Consider the following 18,251-nt stretch of genomic DNA (forward strand, 5'->3'; position numbering starts at 1 on the left):
CAGGCTTCAGTCACTGATGCCACAAAACTGCCTTTTATTAGGAATGCTCCCATTTCATTGTTGATTTGATGAATTCACAATAGACTAGGGTGTGATGGGGAACAGGCCGATCTAAGGTCTTTGTTTTCATTGTCTAGTCTGCTTGTTGGGCCGAACTGGATTTTGTAAAAACCTCCATCAGTTTTACAATTAGGTCTTCACAATAAATCAAAAATGTATTGTCGTTGCGATACCAGCCAGTGCGATACACGAGTCCCAAAAGACGGCATAAACTGCGATAAATGGTTACCATAACACCCAGTGCTCCCCCGAGGAAGGCAACAGTGTCACCGGGCAGTTTTTTCAAGGCAGCCTCACCCTCTACCTCCTCTGTTCCACATCCCTCAAACTACTTGCTGTCCACGTTCATAGACGGTGAGGAAGATCCCTTGGTGCGGTGGAAACTTCACCAAACGACATTCACACACATAGGCTAGCCTGTAAGGAAGATTCTCAGCATACCTGCTGGTAGTTCACCTTTAGAGAGACTTTTCAGTAGCACAGGTTTAAAAAGCTTGGCTTTCCTTCCCATAGTAAAACATTCACTCAGGAAGGATGCATAGACTAAGCAACCATTATGCCAACTACCTACATTGTTCTTAAATGCTGTCCATATTAGTTTTGGCTAGTCCTTCCAGAAAGGTAGATCATTTCTTTGGTGTGTTTCCCACACATACTAGTTTTTACCAATCTCCTATTGAGATGGCTTGCAGTCTAACTTTTTAGGTTGACTTTTATTTAAAGACTCCCTCCAGTGAAAATGGCGTTTTTAAACATGTTCTTGTGAGATTTTTCTGATGATGGACACAGAAAAACAAAATGAAGCTCAAAATTGCATTTAAGAGCGTTTCTTTATTCAAATCGTTGTGAATCAGGAGCAGACAAAAAAATGCAGTTTGATAAAAGATCGTATTTGTTTGGTAGAAAATACGGTGGGCGGGGCCTTTGCTCCATTCTGATGCCTCCATGTGCAGACAAACACGTCCACGAACGTCTTTGTCTTTCTCTTTCTCTTCTGAGCTGGAATCTGGATGGCGTTGACATTGCTCGCCATTTCTGTTGCACCGCTACTGTTAGGTTGCGGGTGTGAGGGGCTGTAAATAAAACGTTTGCAGTGAAATGGAAACTATGCATTAGTTGTTCTTTGTTTTGCTATTCGTTAGGCCTGCACAATATACCGCAAATTTATCGTTATCGCAATATCCAGCTCTGCAATATGCATATCGCAAAAGACGGCGAATATCGCAATAAATCGCAAACTCAAAATGTGTTAAAACAATCTTCTAGCAGCTTGAAGCATTTAACGAATCAAATAAATCCCTTTATGCTTTGACCAATCAGATGGACGCCTTCCCATTGTTGACCAATCAGATGGAGGCCTATTATGTTAACCCTGGTCCTGAAGAGCCTCAACCCTGCCTGTTTTCCAGCTCTCCTTAACCAGCTTGCTGTTGATTGGCTGACTCAAGTGATTTCACATCCTGATTGACTGAACACACCTGATTTTGGTTATCATTATCGAGCAGTCTAGGGAGAATTGGAAAACAGACAGGGTTGAGGCTCTTGAGGACCAGGGTTAGCCACCCTGACGTTTGTCCCCCATGTCGATGAGGGTCATTTGGAGTATAATTTTTAAACTGTTGCAATGAAATGGGAATGATGTTTTTGTTTATTTTTTTATTTGTTTATTTACCGCAAATTTATCGTTATCGCAATATTAATCACTAATATCGCATATCGCAAGTTTTCCTCATATCGTGCAGCCCTACTATTCGTTCATGTTCATATTTTTAATGACCTTTTTCTGGGGAATAAAGAAACATTGCGTTTCCCTGCAATCTTTCCCTCCACCTTTCAGATGTTTAACATCAACTATCATCTGTAAAATATTCAAATCTACTTTTTCCCCAACAATCCCCCGGCCTGCCTCCTCTGGTTGTGAGCAGGGCAGGATGGAGACATCGCTGTGGAAGCAGAAGCCGCGTCAAACAATAACAGAGGCGGACGGCCACGAGGAAGCCAGCAGCTCAGCTGACTGACAGACTGATGATTTCCTGTTCTTGCCATCAGCTACACTCTCACTGGCCTTTTAAATTTACTCCCCCACAGACCCAAAGAGGCAGCAGGAAGAGGTCAGAGGGGAAAAACCACAGGTACAGAGCTGATGATGAAGAAGTTTCAGGCCTTCGGCTCTCATAAGCAAAGAGGCCAGGATGTGAGAATTGGAGAGCCGTTTCCCTGAAGGTGAAAGGAAGTGGGGCGGTAAAGAGAAGCATCCAATCTCATAGAAGGAGCTCATACAGAGACGGTGAAGATCTGATCCACTAAGACCTCTGTAGAAGGATGATGGGGGATCCCTAATGTTGTGAAGAGCCGGATATTAGACATATGGTAACTTTTGTTATTGCTCTATTGTGTTTATTTTCATTTGTGTTTGAAACAAATACATCGAAAATTGAAGAAGAAAACATGATAATGCTGTTTATAGCAAAATAAAAAAAAAAACGGTGTCATCTTCTAGGAGATCGTTTTTGCAATTCACCTCTGAGTTGTAGGTATGGCTGTTAGCATGGAGTGAGTCTGCACTCTCCTCCCGTCATCCCTTTACACTCTCTTCTGCTAGCTCACCCCCCCCCCCCCCCCCCCCCCCCCCCCAAGACCTAGCATTACTGGTGCAACTAAAAAGTCAGGCAACGTTGCAGATGCCAGCCCAGATGACAAAAAACAAAGACGTGCATGGATCTTGTCATCTACAAGTGGATGCATCAGGATGGAGACGGAGCAGGGAGCGACTGTAGCTCCTACGTCACTGCTACGAGCTTTTTGCAATGGCATTTTTTTTGTCTGCTCCTGATTCACAACGATATAAAATCAAGAAACACTCAGAAATGCATTTTTAAGATGAATTTTCTTTATATATGTCCTCCATAGCTGGCGGGGGGGGGGGGGGGGGCATGCATTTTCAACACTTGAACATGTTTGACCCACATTTACAAGAACAAAAGCATGATTCGCTGAAGTCAGTCATGACTCCCTGTGTATCATGTTTACGTGTTGCCTGTCCACGTGCAGATATGCCGCGTGCCGCTGCCCTGAGGTGGTCAACGACGGCAGGCCGGCCGGATGGATCTGCTGTCGACCCTTCCCCTCATCGTGGCCTCCTCGGCAGGAAGAGCTTCAGCTTCTCACAGCAACATCATGGTTTTATAACCGCGCGAAAGGGGGAGGGAAGTCGGGCTGTTGAGCGGCTCAGCTGGCGGTGACATTTTTCTCACAGATACGGACGAAGCTCCTGTTGACCGACACTAAACCTCGAGCGCATTTAACCGCCGGGCCCGCCAAGACTCCTCGAGAAATGACACCGAACACAAGAAATCCCGACTAAAAGAAAATAAATAAATAAAAACACACATATATCGAAAGCTTACCTACCTAGACTCCATCATAACCCCGAATCCTCGCGGCGCGGTTATCGTCGCTCCCACACAAGGCCGTAAATCATTTCTTGCTAGCTAATTAAATTCCTAATAGACACGGACACTGATCCAGATGAGCGGTCCAACGCAGAGCCATCCTCCCGTCCGACCGCTGCCGTTCACCGGGGAGAGCAGCGCGGCGAAGCCGGCCCCGCGGACGGGAAGCGCTGCCTAAGCTAGCCCTCGTGAGATGGAAGCAATATTTACGATAAACATCCGTGAAGCGTGGATAACGGTCCGGTCGGGATGCGGCGTACAAACAGTCGCATCACTTATTAACGTTAAATTCCTACCCAAACGGATTGCCGGAGCACGAGACGGCGTACACCAATCAGATTTCAGGACACGATTTGACTGACATGTTCTGAGCCAATCAGATTGCTGATCGTTCTGATCCCCGATGAATGACAACGGGCACAGCCAATCACCGCGGATTTTTATTCTGCGGTAAGGCGGGCCTTACAGGTGTCACAGTGGCAGTAGTTAAAAGGACTTAATGTTGAACGGTAACAGCTTCATTAATTATGCGAAAACAAGATATTTGTAATTTTTAAAGTGTGTTGTAGTTCTTCACAGTAAATGGATTAGTCACACTGATTGTACATTGATGTACAATCATATATGTAATACAAAACATAGGTGTAATATAAGAAGGCCTGTAGCTGCTGCCTACTTGGAGTGAGTCAAGCATGCAATAAAGTGATTTTATCGTACAACATAAAGCAAACACACAAAAAATCTATTTAAAAAATACATTTCACCTAAAAATGTTACTGTGTGATGATGGATACATCATTTGATGGATATATTAAACACGTGAAAAAACAGAAAATATTTATCAGTCTGGCAAACATTTCTTGGTTTTTCAATACTTGCAATCATTTTAAACTACATTTGCTCCTTCTTTGTTTTTTTCTGGTACAAAATCTGGTTTTGAGGTTTTTTTTTAATTTGCAAAACAGATCTAAAGCATGTAACATAAGAGCAAAACTTTCAACAAACTAAGAACATCTACTTTGACTTTACGTTTTATTCTTTCAATAATTTTCATGTCTACATATTTTAAATTGAAATCTGGAATTTGCAGGGTGACCTTCTTTTTAATTATTTAAACTTTTTTTAAACATTGTATTACTATCTAATAGAAATACAGGGGAGTGCATCTTTTCAGTTATATATGACTCTAGTATGTGGAACCAAAAACTCTGCAGCCTGTAGAATTGAAACTATGATTCATTAAAAAATACTCATCCAGACCAATTTGATCTCAGTATCTAAAGAATACACGAGGGAAAATGATAGTTAGAAACATTGCTTTGAACCAAAATCTCGAAACTACATGTATTGCTTGTAAAATTCAAAAATTAAACAGAAACGTGTCCATGACAACAACAGAAATTGTGTTTCAGTTGATCACCGTTGACTTCCTGGATTCTGACCAATCACAGCCAGCGAAAAACGACGGGTTTGCCCCGTTTCCTGTGGCCTTCATGTTCTGTAGTAATAACTGCGAAGTCCTCAGTAACAAACGTTAATGTGAAAGATTTAGGCTTAAAAGGTGCGAGTTAACTTTTAGCCACGAAAAACAAATGTTAAAAAAAAGCTAATCAAATACCTGTCTTTATTGTTTAAAAGAGCTCCTCAAACTGTATTCGTGATTTTCATGAATAATCTTAAACTTCTGTTTTTTTTGGGTCGTACGCGAACGCAGCATTCTTCTGCGTCGTGAACTAGTTGCTAGCACAGCAGTTTAACGCTCACGGAGAACAGCGCATAACAGAATCAAGGTAATTTTAATGATCAGATTGCCTTTGTGCCACAAATAAAATGGGCTGTATTTGCCTTTTTTAAAACCAATATTAATACTATAATATTTCATTTTTTTTCTTACTTTGTTACATAAAACTTACTGCGCTAGCTTGCTAATGCTATGCGGGCTAGCTTTAGCCGTTTAAAATACCGAGTAAATTTGTATTCAGATTACAGTTAGCTTCGGTTGCTATGGATTACTGCAACCGCCTCTCTGTTGCTGTATTTTCTGAATAACTATACGCACCAGACTGGATTGTTGGAAAAAAAGTTTTTGGGGAAAAAAACCCGTTCCAACATTGGGTGAAAAAAAAGATGCTACCTCTGTGTGTTAGCATGCTAATAAATAACGCCGGGAATGAATGAAGACGAACTCCATTGTTTATCAGTGTGTATGTCGGTTCACGTATTTAGTCACTACGAGTTCTGCTTATGAGGCAAATAAACATAGCCTATAGAGACACAAAAGACACAAAAAGCGTAAACTTGATCGTGGTTTCAGTTTGACCACAGTTATTCGAACCGTGGGCTCTGGGGCAATGGACCGCAAGGTTACAACTAATACATTCAACCAAGCTTTAGATTGTTTTGTTGTAATTTTGTACCATTTTGTTGAAGAGCTCTTAACAATTCTATCCCATGTTCTTATCCAGATGGCAGAGACCGACGTTGACAACGAACTTCTGGACTATGAGGAGGACGAGGAGCCCCAGGGACTCCCAGAGAGCGGCACTCCTGCAGGCAAGAAGGAGGTGAAGGGCTCCTATGTGTCCATCCACAGCTCCGGCTTCAGAGACTTCCTCCTTAAACCAGAGCTTCTCCGCGCCATTGTTGACTGTGGTTTTGAGCACCCCTCAGAAGGTAATTTGAGGTTTTATGTCGGGACAAGTGCTTTAGCTGCATTTCTGTTATTGTGGCATTCCTAACACGGCCAGGCCCTTTTTGGTATTTTCTTTTTGTGAAATTATTTGCAGTTGTTCACAGATTGAACCCTTAAATAAAGTTATACAACATAGATAGGAGGCTGAAATGTCAACGTTGGAAATGGTTTCATTTCTACGATAGTTCAGCCTTTGCGGGGTAGTTGAAACCACCAGAGTTAAATTTTAATAAGAAAATAAAGAAATAAAAAACTCAAGGTTGAATCGTAATATAGTAAAACCACCACTTTTTGAGAGTGTTTATTTGACCAATAAAAACAACAACAAAACACAAAGAAAGATGAGATTACAGCTGAATATTTCAGAGTTGTAAGAAACCCTAAAAAGCATCACAAAATGATGATTTCTTTTTGAGAAAATATCCAAGAAATGTAATGTTTCTGTTTAAACTTTAGCTTTGAGAATGAATTTTAGAACTAGGAAGTGCATTTCCAGAAGTAAATGCAGGGTTCAATGCTAAATTGCTGAATGAAAATGAAACTTAAAGGGTAATAATTGACAAAAAGAAAGAAAGAAAGCAATGATCAAAGTTGACCATAAATAAAGTAAAAACAGCACAATAACAAAAAAGATATTTTTGTGAAAAATGCCAGAACCGGGTATCGAACCAGCGAGCTTCTGCGCCAAGGATTCCCCATGTGTTTCAATGGAGGCAAAAATCCTGGAATATCTGGAAAAGTTCAAAGGTTTGAATAACCGAAAGTCAAAGCTGAAAGAGCTGAACATCTGAATAGTTGAACGGTTAAAATAGCTGAAAAATAGTAGAAGGAGTTAAGCAGCAAAAAATGGTGGAAGATACTAGAATAAAGAAAGAGAAACAGGAAAACAGTCACTACAGCCACACATATTCTGTTCTAGTAGAAACATGACATGAGAAAACAGAGATCTCTCATCCACAGTTCAAGTTCTGTCCAGTGTTGCACATTTATCTGATAATACACACTAGGGATGCCACAATTCTGGGTTAAAAACCAAACCGTAAGTGACTCCACTGAACAACTGCACCCCAGTATGTTTACATTGAAAGTGTCAAACATAAATGTAAGAAGGATTTATTTTATGACATCACACCAGGCTTTTTATTAGCCAACTGAAAGCTGCAAAAAAGAAAAGAAAGATGAATTTTTCTCGTTTTTGTTTTGTAACACAAATCAGAATCAAACATCATCCAGAAACTGAGGTTTGAACCAAATTGTGAAGAAAAGACACACACTCGTTTTCTGTTATCACATTTGATCATTTTGTTTTTTCTGGTACATCTGTGCAGAATCTTTTAAAACACTTTTAAAACAAATACTTCAGCAATTGTCGTAACGATGGAACCTGGCAGGTGTTAAAGCCAAAAAAAGCTTGTAGGAGCAAAATGCTCCACCTCTCCAGAGTCAGATGAAAACGATCCGATTCTTTGGTTTTTTTAGTCGTTCGTTTATGGATGTTTGCACCATTTCTGTACATTGTGATTTATGGGCCGACAAAGCATACGGGACGGTGAAACGACCGATACTCTTAGGCAGAAGTTAAAAATGTTCCGCTCCGGAACATCTGCGTTCAATCACGCCGCACAAACAAACAACTCGCCCGCCGTCCACCAATAAAGTAAAGTAATAAATCCTAAGCAGAGTTCTAACAGAGCCAATGTTAACGGAACAAAGTCAATAATATTGAAGTTGGTCAACATGGCTCCTACAAGGATGATAATTCAAGCTAAAGCTTGTGTTCATGTCTGTGGTGGTATAAATATAACTATTTTAAGTCTTTGTTCTGTTTTTTTCCATTTCTTTTAACCTTTAGTGTAAAATAAGGGTGCAGAAAATAGACCAATGTGTGGTTCTTTGTTTCTACTTTTAGTTCAACATGAGTGCATTCCTCAAGCCATCCTGGGCATGGACATCCTGTGTCAGGCCAAGTCTGGCATGGGGAAGACGGCTGTGTTTGTTCTGGCCACCCTGCAGCAGATCGAGCCTGTGGATGGACAGGTGAGTCAGTCACCTGTTGCAGTCGCTCTGCTTTATACCCGAATGCTGGGATTTTAGGCCTGATCTCTGCTCTTTTTGAGTTTCATAAATGATCCGTTCTGCTTCTCGACAAAAGCTCTCTGGTTAAACGGTAGTAAAAAAAACAAAAGTTGTGCAGTTTCAGATGTAGTTGTGTGTTTTTTTTGTTGCCTTTTAGGTGTCTGTCCTGGTGATGTGCCACACTCGAGAGCTGGCCTTCCAGATCAGCAAGGAGTACGAGCGCTTCTCCAAGTACATGCCCAGCGTGAAGGTCTCCGTCTTCTTTGGGGGGATGGCCATCAAGAACAACGAAGACACCCTGAAGAAGAACTGCCCCCACATCGTCGTGGGAACTCCGGGGCGCACCCTGGCCCTCATTCGGAACAAGACCCTCAGCGTGAAGAACATCAAGCACTTTGTGCTCGACGAGTGCGATAAGATGTTGGAACAGTTGGGTGAGAAGGTTTTCCATCTTCATCCTTCTTTGAAGAAGACCCCCCACAATAGTGGATCAGTACTAAAACATGAGGACGTTTTTCTGCTGCATGTGGGGAGAAAAAGCTTTTCATGCCTCCACAGACATGAGGCGCGACGTGCAGGAAATCTTCAGGCTGACGCCCCACGAGAAGCAGGTCATGATGTTCAGCGCCACCCTCAGCAAGGAGATCCGCCCCGTCTGCCGCAAGTTCATGCAGGACGTGAGTAACGGTTGGCCACTGTGACTGTTTCTGCTTCCACAAATCCTCTGAAAACCGGCATGGAATTCTAGTTTTTAGCCTCGTTCGTCTGTCTGAATGTTCAAGGGCGACGGTCCGATCGCTCGGTGACGGGTTCATGTGACCCGCGGCAGACCGGGACTCCCAGGACCCGATCGTTTCTTTCTTCCTGTTCCTTTCAGCAAAAGCTTTGCCCCCGCCACTTTCTTTCCCCCTCCAAAGGATAAAAAAAGAAAAAAGATGACATCACGGCGGGAGAAACCGTCAAAAGAATAAATGGGGCTGAAATCTCTTATGGGGCTCTAAAAAAACAAGTGAAAATTCACTAATGAAACTAAAACATCCTAACTCCTTGAGAGTAATTGGGAAGCTACTTGGAACAAAAAGTCGGTTTTAAAGTTAGCAGATTTTGAACGTGTTAGCGCGGCGAGTGCAGAACAGACGCAGGAAGCAGTTCTTTCTCAGCAGATGGGTTGGTTCGGGTCCGGCTCACACCGACTGTCTTCCGCTCTCTGTGCAGCCGATGGAAGTGTTCGTGGACGATGAGACCAAGCTGACGCTCCACGGCTTACAGCAGTACTACTGCAAGCTGAAGGACAGCGAGAAGAACAGGAAGCTGTTCGACCTCCTGGACGTGCTGGAGTTCAACCAGGTGACCATCAGTCGTTTATGGGCTTTTATGCCACGGTCCGGGGGTGAATACTCGATTCTGATTGGCAGCCGGGTGTGTGTTAAAAAGTGATAGACCACAGGGATAACCGCACCCCCCAAAAAGGAAGTTCCGGTTCACATATCTTAAATGTTCTGTATCACTCCGCCGGCTTCTTTAAAACAAACTTTATCTTCATCATCTGGACAAAAACAAGCGATAAGACGCACACTTTCTCTCTGATCTGATGCTTTATGATTAGCATAGATGTTGTTTTCCTTTGCCGCTGTCCCCGAGGTCTGGCAAACCGCAGAACAAATAGTCCGCTTTTTGTGAAAATAAAGCGAAAAACCAAAAAAGTAGCAAGAATAAAGTACTGAATACTGGTTGAATATTTACTTTTTTGTAAAGGACAATGGTATAAGCGGGTTAATGGTCGACAAAGTGTGCATTATCAGAAATTAACGCAGAGCGTGCGTTAATTTCTGATAATGCACACTTTGTCGACCATTAACCCTCACTTATAATATTGTAAACCGTCAAAGCGGATGGGACTGAAGCCGTGTTTCCTGACAGGTGGTGATCTTTGTGAAGTCGGTGAACCGCTGCGTTGCTCTGTCGCAGCTGCTGGTCGAGCAGAACTTCCCCGCTATCGCGATCCACAGAGGCATGGCACAGGAGGAGAGGTAGACTCACACTCTCACTGTAGACACAGACATAAAAAAACAAAAACCACATCACTTCTCCGTTCTGCCTCAGGTTATCCCGGTACCAGCAGTTCAAAGACTTCCAGCGGCGGATCCTGGTGGCCACCAACCTGTTTGGTCGAGGCATGGACATCGAGCGCGTCAACATCGTCTTCAACTACGACATGCCGGAGGATTCGGACACGTACCTTCACAGGGTCGGTGCAGCTCCAGAACGAGGCGTCTGAAGAAAGAAACCGAAACAAAACCCGCTGGTTTAAGCCGAACTTTCTCCGCCTGCAGGTGGCGCGCGCCGGCAGGTTCGGAACCAAAGGGCTGGCCATCACCTTTGTGTCGGATGAGGTCGACGCCAAGACTCTGAACGAAGTCCAAGACCGCTTTGAGGTCAACGTAGCCGAGCTGCCCGACGAGATCGACATCTCCTCGTACAGTAAGTCCCCCAGCGTCAAACCGATCAAACATTTCAAGATTTAAGCGGTTTTATCTCATCATCCGCTCTTCTGCAGATCTTGAGGTTTTAGACGAAAATGCTCACTCAAACGTAAAAACAACCGTTTGTGTGCTTTCTTATTTTTTCATGACTTCCTGCTGTCTAACAAAGCGTCTTCCTCCCGTTTCTTTGCAGTTGAACAGTCCAGATGAGTGCCGTGACCTTCCACTGAGGACTTTGTGTGACTCCCTTGTTGTTGCTGTATTGTTGGAAGATTAAAAAAGTGAAAAAAAGGAATCTCCGCTTTTGTTGAAATACCTCCATTCCTTCAAAAATGTGGGCAAGTTCCCTAAGGATTTTATTTTTAATGTATCTGCAAGTCGTTTTTTTTTTAGTGTTCTCTATTCAAACCATGGTGTTACTTTTGTTTGAAAAAAAATAAATTTTTTGTAACTTATTGTGGGTGTTTAGGTTTTGACTCCCGTGTCAAACGTTTTTTAAGTGTAGTATGTGCCTTTACCAGCAGAGGGCGCCAACACACTTTTTCACAGAAACACTAGTCGTCACACAGCTGATGGAGTCCTAGAAAAACAAACTCAAATTCATAAAATTATGAGAATAAAAGAATACATTTATGGTTAACAGAATTCATATTTACAAGGATGTTGGTTTTTTCCGAAAGTCACATTAAGCTATTTGAACGTTTCAACAAATATACTGTTTATAACGCAGACACACTTCTACTTTTTTGTAAATGTACAACTTTATAAAAAAAAAAAGTGATTATTTTTCCCGCACAACATTCTTCTTTTACTTTTACAGCTTTATTCCCATTTTTATTGATTTCCTTTTATGGAGGCCCCAAAGTCCTGTCAAGGAGTTAAAATAAATTCTCAAATAAAATGACTTCAGAACTTAATTTTAATGAAACGAGTCAGTTCATCAATGTTCATCCACAAAAGAATTTAGATTTAGAAACTTCACAGCGTAGAAGACAGAGTTTTTGCATTTGATTCGAACCCTCAGTGATGCTTTTCAAGCATCTAGTCGTTCTTTAATGTACACAAATCTGCATCCCAGTTTAAACTTTGGTGGTGAATAAAGTGCTTTGTTGCTTTTGCAGCGATTCTCCTCTCAGGGTGGAGGATCGTCTCCAGATCCTCCACAGATGTAGCTTCAGTTGAAGACGCCGATGAAAACTGTGTTTTAACGTCTTTTGGCACTGAAACGAACTCGTATTTCTTGATTCAAATCTCCGTGAGTCGGGTGCAAACGAAAAAGCTGTTGTTTGAAAAAGGTTATGACATAGAAAATACAATGGGCGGAGCCACGAGTGTCCTGCTCTCAGAAACGGGGACGGGAAAGGTGGGCGGGGTTGCTCCACGCCAACTGCCCCACCCACAGTCCAGAGGTGAATTTCTGCTGCTCTGCAGAGACTATGTCCTAGAAAACGATGCAGGTTTTTTAGAGTTTGGTTAAAAACGGCACAATCAGGATGAAAAGATCAAAAGATGATCGGCGTGGGACTTTAAATGAGTGCAGGAAGTGTTTTCGGGGCCGTATAGTTTAGGTCCCAAGACAATGAAAGAGGAGCCGGCAGGTCCACGCTGGTGCTCGTTCCAGTTTCTGCTTCGTCTCAAAGCCTCCTCCTCCTCTGAGGAGGCATCAAGTCAGAGCGGCGGTCCTTCAGTCGGAGGAGGAGCGCGCGTCTCCAAACATCCATCGCTGTGGAGGCGGGGCCACTTCATTCAGGTGACCGCAGTCCCGGCTGCACTGGCAGGACTGGATGAACATGGCGGACCGCCGGAGGCGCTCCCCATCCGGGCAGAGGAAGGTCACGGGCACGGTGCGGGTGCGGCGAGGCGAGCAGCAGCGCCCGTCCGTGCAAACGCCGCAGTAGTTGGGCCGGTAGGGGCGCACGCTCACGCACTCCCCGTAGGACAGGTAGACGGGATGGGGGGCCTTCTGGGTTGGCGAGCAGCTCCTGCCTTTCTGAGGGTAAATCAAAAAAAGAGAGGAGAGCATCACAAACGGGTTTCAATTCTATTCTATTCAATTCAATTGAAGAATTCAATTCAATTCTTCAATTAAATTCAATAGAAAACTAGAGAGGAGAGCATTACAAACGGGATTCAATTCAATTCTATTCTTCAATTGAATTGAAATCAATTCTATTTTTCAATTGAATTCAATAGAAAAGTAGAAAAGAGAGCATCACAACCGGGATTCAATTGAATTCAATTCTTCAATTGAAGAATTGAATTGAATTGAATTGAATTGAAATTAACCAGGATCAGTTTCATCTCCAGACGCCGTCAGTTCAGTCAAAGTTCAGACTTTATCTGCCCCGCCTGCTTTTTATGTAACAGCTCATTTTAGCAGCTCAGCAGTTTCACATGGAGTTGGACTTTCATCTGTCCTGGGGGGGGGGGGGGGGGTCTGTTTACATTTAGGAGATTTATCTAAAGACCTATTTAACATCTGAGCTTCCTCCAGACTCAAACGGGCCGACCGCTCTTCACGCCGGAGCTTTTGGCTTGTAGGAGTCGAAGGCTTTCACTGCATCCAGGTCTAAAGTCAGACACAAACACACGCAAGGCCAGCTATGCTTGGCAGGAACGCCGGGCTGCAAACTATATTTAAAAAAGAGCCCGGCTGCCATCAGAACACTGATGAGGGAATCGGACCGGCCCCGTTGGTAGGTTCCAAAAGCACAACTCAGAATATCCCGGTTTTATTATTTTGGCTCCAAGAGGCTTTTTAAAGTCCCACTCTGATCATCTTTTGATCTGCTTTCAAAGCGTTCCCATGACGATGATGGTGGTTTTAGCCAAAATCGGGAAAACGTGCGTCATTTTCCAGGACATAGTTTCAGCAGAGCGGCAGGAGTTCATTTGACATTCCCCCTCTGAGATGTGGGCGGGGCCATTTTCAAATTGCGTTTTTTCGCCTGCTCCTGATTCAGACAATCTGAATTAAAAAATAAATAAATAAAAAGCTCAGAAGTGCTTAATTTCCTTTATAAAATGCCCTCCATCCTCAGAAAAATGCTACAAGGACATTTTAAAATCAGCCGGTCTTTAAGCAGAGCGTCTGAATTGTTTTTTTTTATGAATGAGTGTTATTATTTTTTGTCTGACTAGTACAGGTAGATAGATGGATCTTTATTGTCATACAATGAAATGAAAAGTGCCTTCTGGTCATTCATTCATCCACTAACTAAAAAATGTAAATAACTGATCTGAATAACTAATCCTTCCGTTATCAGAAGATGACAGCGTACCTGCATCATTTAAAGCAGGGCGCGTCCCAAACCCACCTTGGCTGGGACGGTCAGGCCCCCGCATGGCCGGACCGTGCAGATCCGGGTCTCCGTCTCCGGCTCGCACCGAGCGTTGTCGTTGGTGATGCGAGAGGAAACCCCCATCCCACAGCTGCGGGAGCACTGGGACCAGTCCGTCCACCGAACCAGGCACGTCTTCTCCTGCGGGGGCTTCCACGCTGAGGGGGGGGACATGACCGTCACCTCAGAACGGCCTTCAGAGAAACCAGAAAAAAACAAAAACCTTCAGTGTTTTGTTCTGATCAAAAATGTCATCCAGGCGGTTTTATAGACGTACTTTGACGTCTTTTTCTTTTTACAATCCAACAAGTCCAAGTAGAAATCCTAAAAAGCCTCTATGTAAACACTGAGATAAAATACAAACCAACCCCATGATAACCTCTGGGCTTCTCGTCTGCTACCGTTATCAGGTCATAACCCAATAAAAAGAAGAGTCTGAGATACGTCCTTTACTCAAAACATAAAGGCAGGAGAGTGAAGTGCAGATGGACCAGTGTGCGTGTGACTCTGCTGCTGTGACCCATACGGCGCCACCTGCTGGAGCCGCTGCATCACAGGAGGACTGGACCAAATCACCAGCTGAGCTTTGGCCCCTGGACACAAGGGGCCTAAACCAACATCCAGGCTGGACCAAGAATCCCACCCACTGCAGGACGCAGCCTCAGCGATGGACTGATCCACCCTCGCCGTGTGAAGGAGAGAATTGGCAGCTTTTTCCTTTCTGCTGCTGTCAGACTCTACAACAAACATCTGTGACTGAACCATTTCGCCCAGCAGTCCATCAAATCTGCACCAATATCTTTTTCTGCTTACCAGACATTCATGCTGTGAAACAATGCAACTTCCCAACTGAGGGACTGGTAAACACTCCTTCCCTTCTTGTTATTCTGAGCCCGGACCGTCCATGTTTATTAATAACGCATTCAGAAATTTAATTTGTAGAGAATTTTAAAACACAACAGTCTTGACAGCTAAATGACATGATGCTGCTCTGTCCAGGCTGGATTTAACTCGACAATTATTCCAAATTGCATCGATCTTAATGAGGTGATTGATCAAATCCATGAGCTACTTTTCTTTAAATAAAATCCCTGAACTTATTTGAGCAAAAAAAGCATTTTTAAAGACTCATTTTAATGTATGAATTTATTATTTTCTCAATAAAAGTTCCGCCTTTGTTCAGGTCAAGTCATTTGTAATGTTAAAGGCGTTTTGTTTTTAAAAACAAACACAGATAAACTGATGCTTGACGGAGCTGTGGGTGTACGTCACATGATACCTGGCAGGTTTTTGGAGGGACTAGAGTCTGGCAGCTGATTGGTCAGGATCTGCTCCTCGTCAGAACGGCGTCCTGCAGGACGGAGCGACAGTTTGGGCTCCTGTGAGGAGTCCAGAGAAGAAAAGGGAACAGTGAGAGAAGCTGTCCTCGGTCTGTTCATCCATTTAGACGTCCACTGAGGTTTTTAGCATGAAGGCTCCAAAGAACTTCTTTAATTTCATCTTAAACAACTACTTTTGACAAAACTAATATGTGTCACATACTGCATGCAACAGAGTTAATATGTCCATTTAAGATAAGGAGTAATAACTGCATTTTTACTGTGAATGTTTGCATATTTTCCAATCAATTTTATACCTAATTTTCCCTAATTTTGATGAATCTCTGTATAAATATACATTTCTATTGTTTGTCTTGTTTCGTACCATTTTTCTTTTAATTGATCAAAATAAACCTTTTCAAATCCAAATCGTCCGTTACGGCTGTGCGTCTGTTACGGCTGTGCTTCCGTTACGGCTGTGCTTCCGTTACAGCTGTGCGTCTGTTACAGCTGTGCTTCCGTTACAGTTGTGCATCTGTTACGGCTGTGCGTCTGTTACGGCTGTGCGTCTGTTACGGCTGTGCGTCTGTTACAGCTGTGCTTCCGTTACAGTTGTGCATCTGTTACGGCTGTGCGTCTGTTTCAGCTGTGCTTCCGTTACAGCTGTTCATCTTTTACAGCTATGCGTTTGTTACGGCTGTGCGTCTGTTACCGTTGTGCGTCTGTTACGGCTGTGCGTCTGTTACTGCTACTCTCACCTACCACGTTTTGAACGTTGGATGTGGGGGCCAGCAGGCTCCACCCACTTTTACTGATGGATCTGATTGGTCAGTTTATAAATTGAACTACAGAAAAAAAATACAGTGAGAAAGAGAGGATTAAAAAAAAGTATCGGGGCAAGAATGTTTATTCTGACCAATATACTGAGTAACAGCTGCTTTAGAAGTCTATAGAATTTTGGCTTCTCGGAGCCACTTCCTACTTTGAACACTGGGGGGGGAGGAGTCACTCAGTCCAGTTCTCAGATACGGTCAATAAGTGAAACTCTGTCAATCAAACCTTGTGCCCTGGTGGGAGAAACCAGGCGTCCTTCCGACAGTCAACACTGAAGCAGCACTGCCCCGGGGACCTGACCAGTCGGGGGTAGGGGCAGGACGGCGAGGGTGGCGGCAGATTGTTGCTGCAGAGCGGCGAGCAGCCCACCGCTCCATCCATGCAGGTGCAGTGGTGTTTGCAACCAGCACGGAAACTCTCGCCGCTCTGGTAAATGCGCCCATTGAACTCGCAGGTGCGCCCCTCAGATTTGGCTAAAAGACAAAACAGGAAGTACATTAGAAATGTGTCATTCTGTGCACGGCTGAACGTCGGTCTGAACATAAACGGTCCTCATTTAAGCTCCTCGGCCTTCATCAGAGTCACATCAGCGGCTCCACAGCCCGGCATCACATGTAGAAGACTGAAAAAGGAGTGGAACCCGGAAGGGTCAGACTCTTCGTCTCCAAGAACCAGCTATTCTTAGCCTGTGGGGGCAGCACGAGCCTGGTGCAGATGGAGAGATATTTTTACCCCTGAACTCCACAGCTCTCATTAAAAAAAAAAAAAAAAAGCTTGTTAAAACGTCACTGCTGGTGCTGCTGGGAGACGTCTGAGTCCTTGCAGCTTTGGCTTTCCTCCGAGCTCGTTAACACTTTGGTTTGACATAATTAAGGGGGGGGTTCAACTCTCCAAATGATCTCCAGCTCTCACCTCGACAGATGCCCCAAGCCATGGTCACACTGTTGCCGTGGTTACACTCCAGCCCTTTGTGGTGGTCGCAGGGCCTCGTTGGGCTGCAGTCCTGGTTCAGCTGGGCGGCACACACTCTGCAGCAGGCACAGCCGTCTGGCACAGTGCTCACACCTGGGGGGCACAGGGGGGGCTCTGCGGGGCATTCGCACACCGCCGGGCAGCTGGATGTCACCTGGACTGTGTTCACCTGTGGGTTTCACGGTAACACAACTTGTTAGATCAAAGCAAATGGAGAAAACAAAAGTTACTGACATAGAAAAATGCTGCAGCTCAGACTCCTTCATTAAAGCCTTTAAAGCCAATTGGCCCCGCCCACATCCAGGTTAAAAGGCGTCTCTTCTGACGCGTCACTTCTGACGCCCAGCGTCCCCGGTAAACACAACGTTGTTTGACCTCACGAGGACTCGGTTGAGCTCCTCTCCGGTGCATAAACGTAAGTTACCTGAGTGATGATGGCCACCGCCGTCAGGTGAATCAGGAGTAGGAGTTTCATGGTGAACTCTACCGGCGAAATACTGGAATAAATAAAGTTAAAATAAACTCATAAAGCATCGATATAAACGTGATTTTTAGTCTTAAATCGTTGTGTTTCGCGCCCCGTCGCCGGTTTACTTTGCCTTCCGCTCTTTTTGTTGCAGGATACGTTTCTAAAGCGCCAGTTTATGCCAGTTGAATGTCCAGACCGCGCCACGCCCCTTTCCATATTTCCAACCAATCAGCATTCGGATGCCCTCGCATTTATTTCTAAGGGGGCGTGTCTTTCGCGGAGCGTCGTTTTCTGATTGGCGGGCTGGTTTGGCTGTGAAAATGCATCATGCATCAATTCATAAAAACCAGAGCCGCTGATTGTTGGTTTGGAGTTAAAAGTTAACGATTAACGTCAGCTTTCCCGCCGTCGTGTCTCCTAAGACCAAAATAAAACACAAACATTTATATTAATAAGAAAAGAAAATAAGAAAATTTGAGATAATTACTTAGAAATGTTCAAAAAACTGAAATTTAAAAGGTAAAAAAATTCAGATTTTCAGGGAGTACAAACT

General features: G+C 43.8%; 3 protein-coding genes across 6 annotated transcripts in view; 1 reads left to right on the forward strand and 2 right to left on the reverse strand.

Moving 5' to 3' along the window:
- evi5l (ecotropic viral integration site 5 like) overlaps positions 1-3,838 on the reverse strand; it is a 28,597-nt gene extending 24,759 nt beyond the window's left edge. For 2 of the 4 annotated variants that reach the window (XM_078948084.1, XM_023954043.2), the window contains exon 1: positions 3,468-3,782. The gene's annotated coding sequence lies outside the window, so the exon portion shown is untranslated. Of the gene's footprint in view, positions 1-3,467 lie in introns of all 4 variants that reach the window. The other 2 variants (XM_023954039.2, XM_023954045.2) reach the window with 2 other exon arrangements.
- A 1,122-nt stretch (positions 3,839-4,960) lies between these two features.
- Positions 4,961-11,218, forward strand: LOC101163463 (DExD-box helicase 39A). Its single transcript, XM_020703061.3, has 11 exons — positions 4,961-5,073; positions 5,227-5,302; positions 5,978-6,185; positions 8,114-8,241; positions 8,438-8,714; positions 8,839-8,957; positions 9,496-9,627; positions 10,201-10,310; positions 10,384-10,528; positions 10,614-10,761; positions 10,957-11,218. The coding sequence occupies exons 3-11, from the start codon at positions 5,978-5,980 to the stop codon at positions 10,971-10,973; spliced, it is 1,284 nt and encodes a 427-aa protein (XP_020558720.1). The 5' UTR covers positions 4,961-5,073; positions 5,227-5,302; the 3' UTR covers positions 10,974-11,218.
- A 446-nt stretch (positions 11,219-11,664) lies between these two features.
- LOC101166604 (CCN family member 1) lies at positions 11,665-17,905 on the reverse strand. The gene is made up of 7 exons (XM_078948139.1): positions 17,824-17,905; positions 17,654-17,726; positions 17,170-17,398; positions 16,483-16,730; positions 15,384-15,483; positions 14,081-14,298; positions 11,665-12,753 (listed from the first exon to the last, which is right to left on the reverse strand). The coding sequence occupies exons 2-7, from the start codon at positions 17,702-17,704 to the stop codon at positions 12,448-12,450; spliced, it is 1,152 nt and encodes a 383-aa protein (XP_078804265.1). The 5' UTR covers positions 17,705-17,726; positions 17,824-17,905; the 3' UTR covers positions 11,665-12,447.
- Between the last annotated feature and the right edge of the window lie 346 nt (positions 17,906-18,251).

This window comes from Oryzias latipes, chromosome 1 (assembly GCF_053564925.1).
Source record: "Oryzias latipes strain Hd-rR chromosome 1, Olatipes_Hd-rR_3.1".
NCBI lineage: Eukaryota > Metazoa > Chordata > Actinopteri > Beloniformes > Adrianichthyidae > Oryzias > Oryzias latipes.

What these genes read in the sequence shown, in the direction of transcription:
- LOC101166604 (XM_078948139.1), bottom strand. Translation starts at nt 17,704, where the DNA reads ATGAAACTCCTACTCCTGATTCACCTGACGGCGGTGGCCATCATCACT. An exon ending in CGGTGGCCATCATCACTCAG is followed by an intron (nt 17,399 to 17,653) that starts GTAACTTACGTT and finishes TGAAACCCACAG; the next exon opens with GTGAACACAGTCCAGGTGAC. An exon ending in GGCTTGGGGCATCTGTCGAG is followed by an intron (nt 16,731 to 17,169) that starts GTGAGAGCTGGA and finishes TTTGTCTTTTAG; the next exon opens with CCAAATCTGAGGGGCGCACC.
- LOC101163463 (XM_020703061.3), top strand. Translation starts at nt 5,978, where the DNA reads ATGGCAGAGACCGACGTTGACAACGAACTTCTGGACTATGAGGAGGAC. An exon ending in TAAGATGTTGGAACAGTTGG is followed by an intron (nt 8,715 to 8,838) that starts GTGAGAAGGTTT and finishes ATGCCTCCACAG; the next exon opens with ACATGAGGCGCGACGTGCAG. An exon ending in GGCATGGCACAGGAGGAGAG is followed by an intron (nt 10,311 to 10,383) that starts GTAGACTCACAC and finishes GTTCTGCCTCAG; the next exon opens with GTTATCCCGGTACCAGCAGT.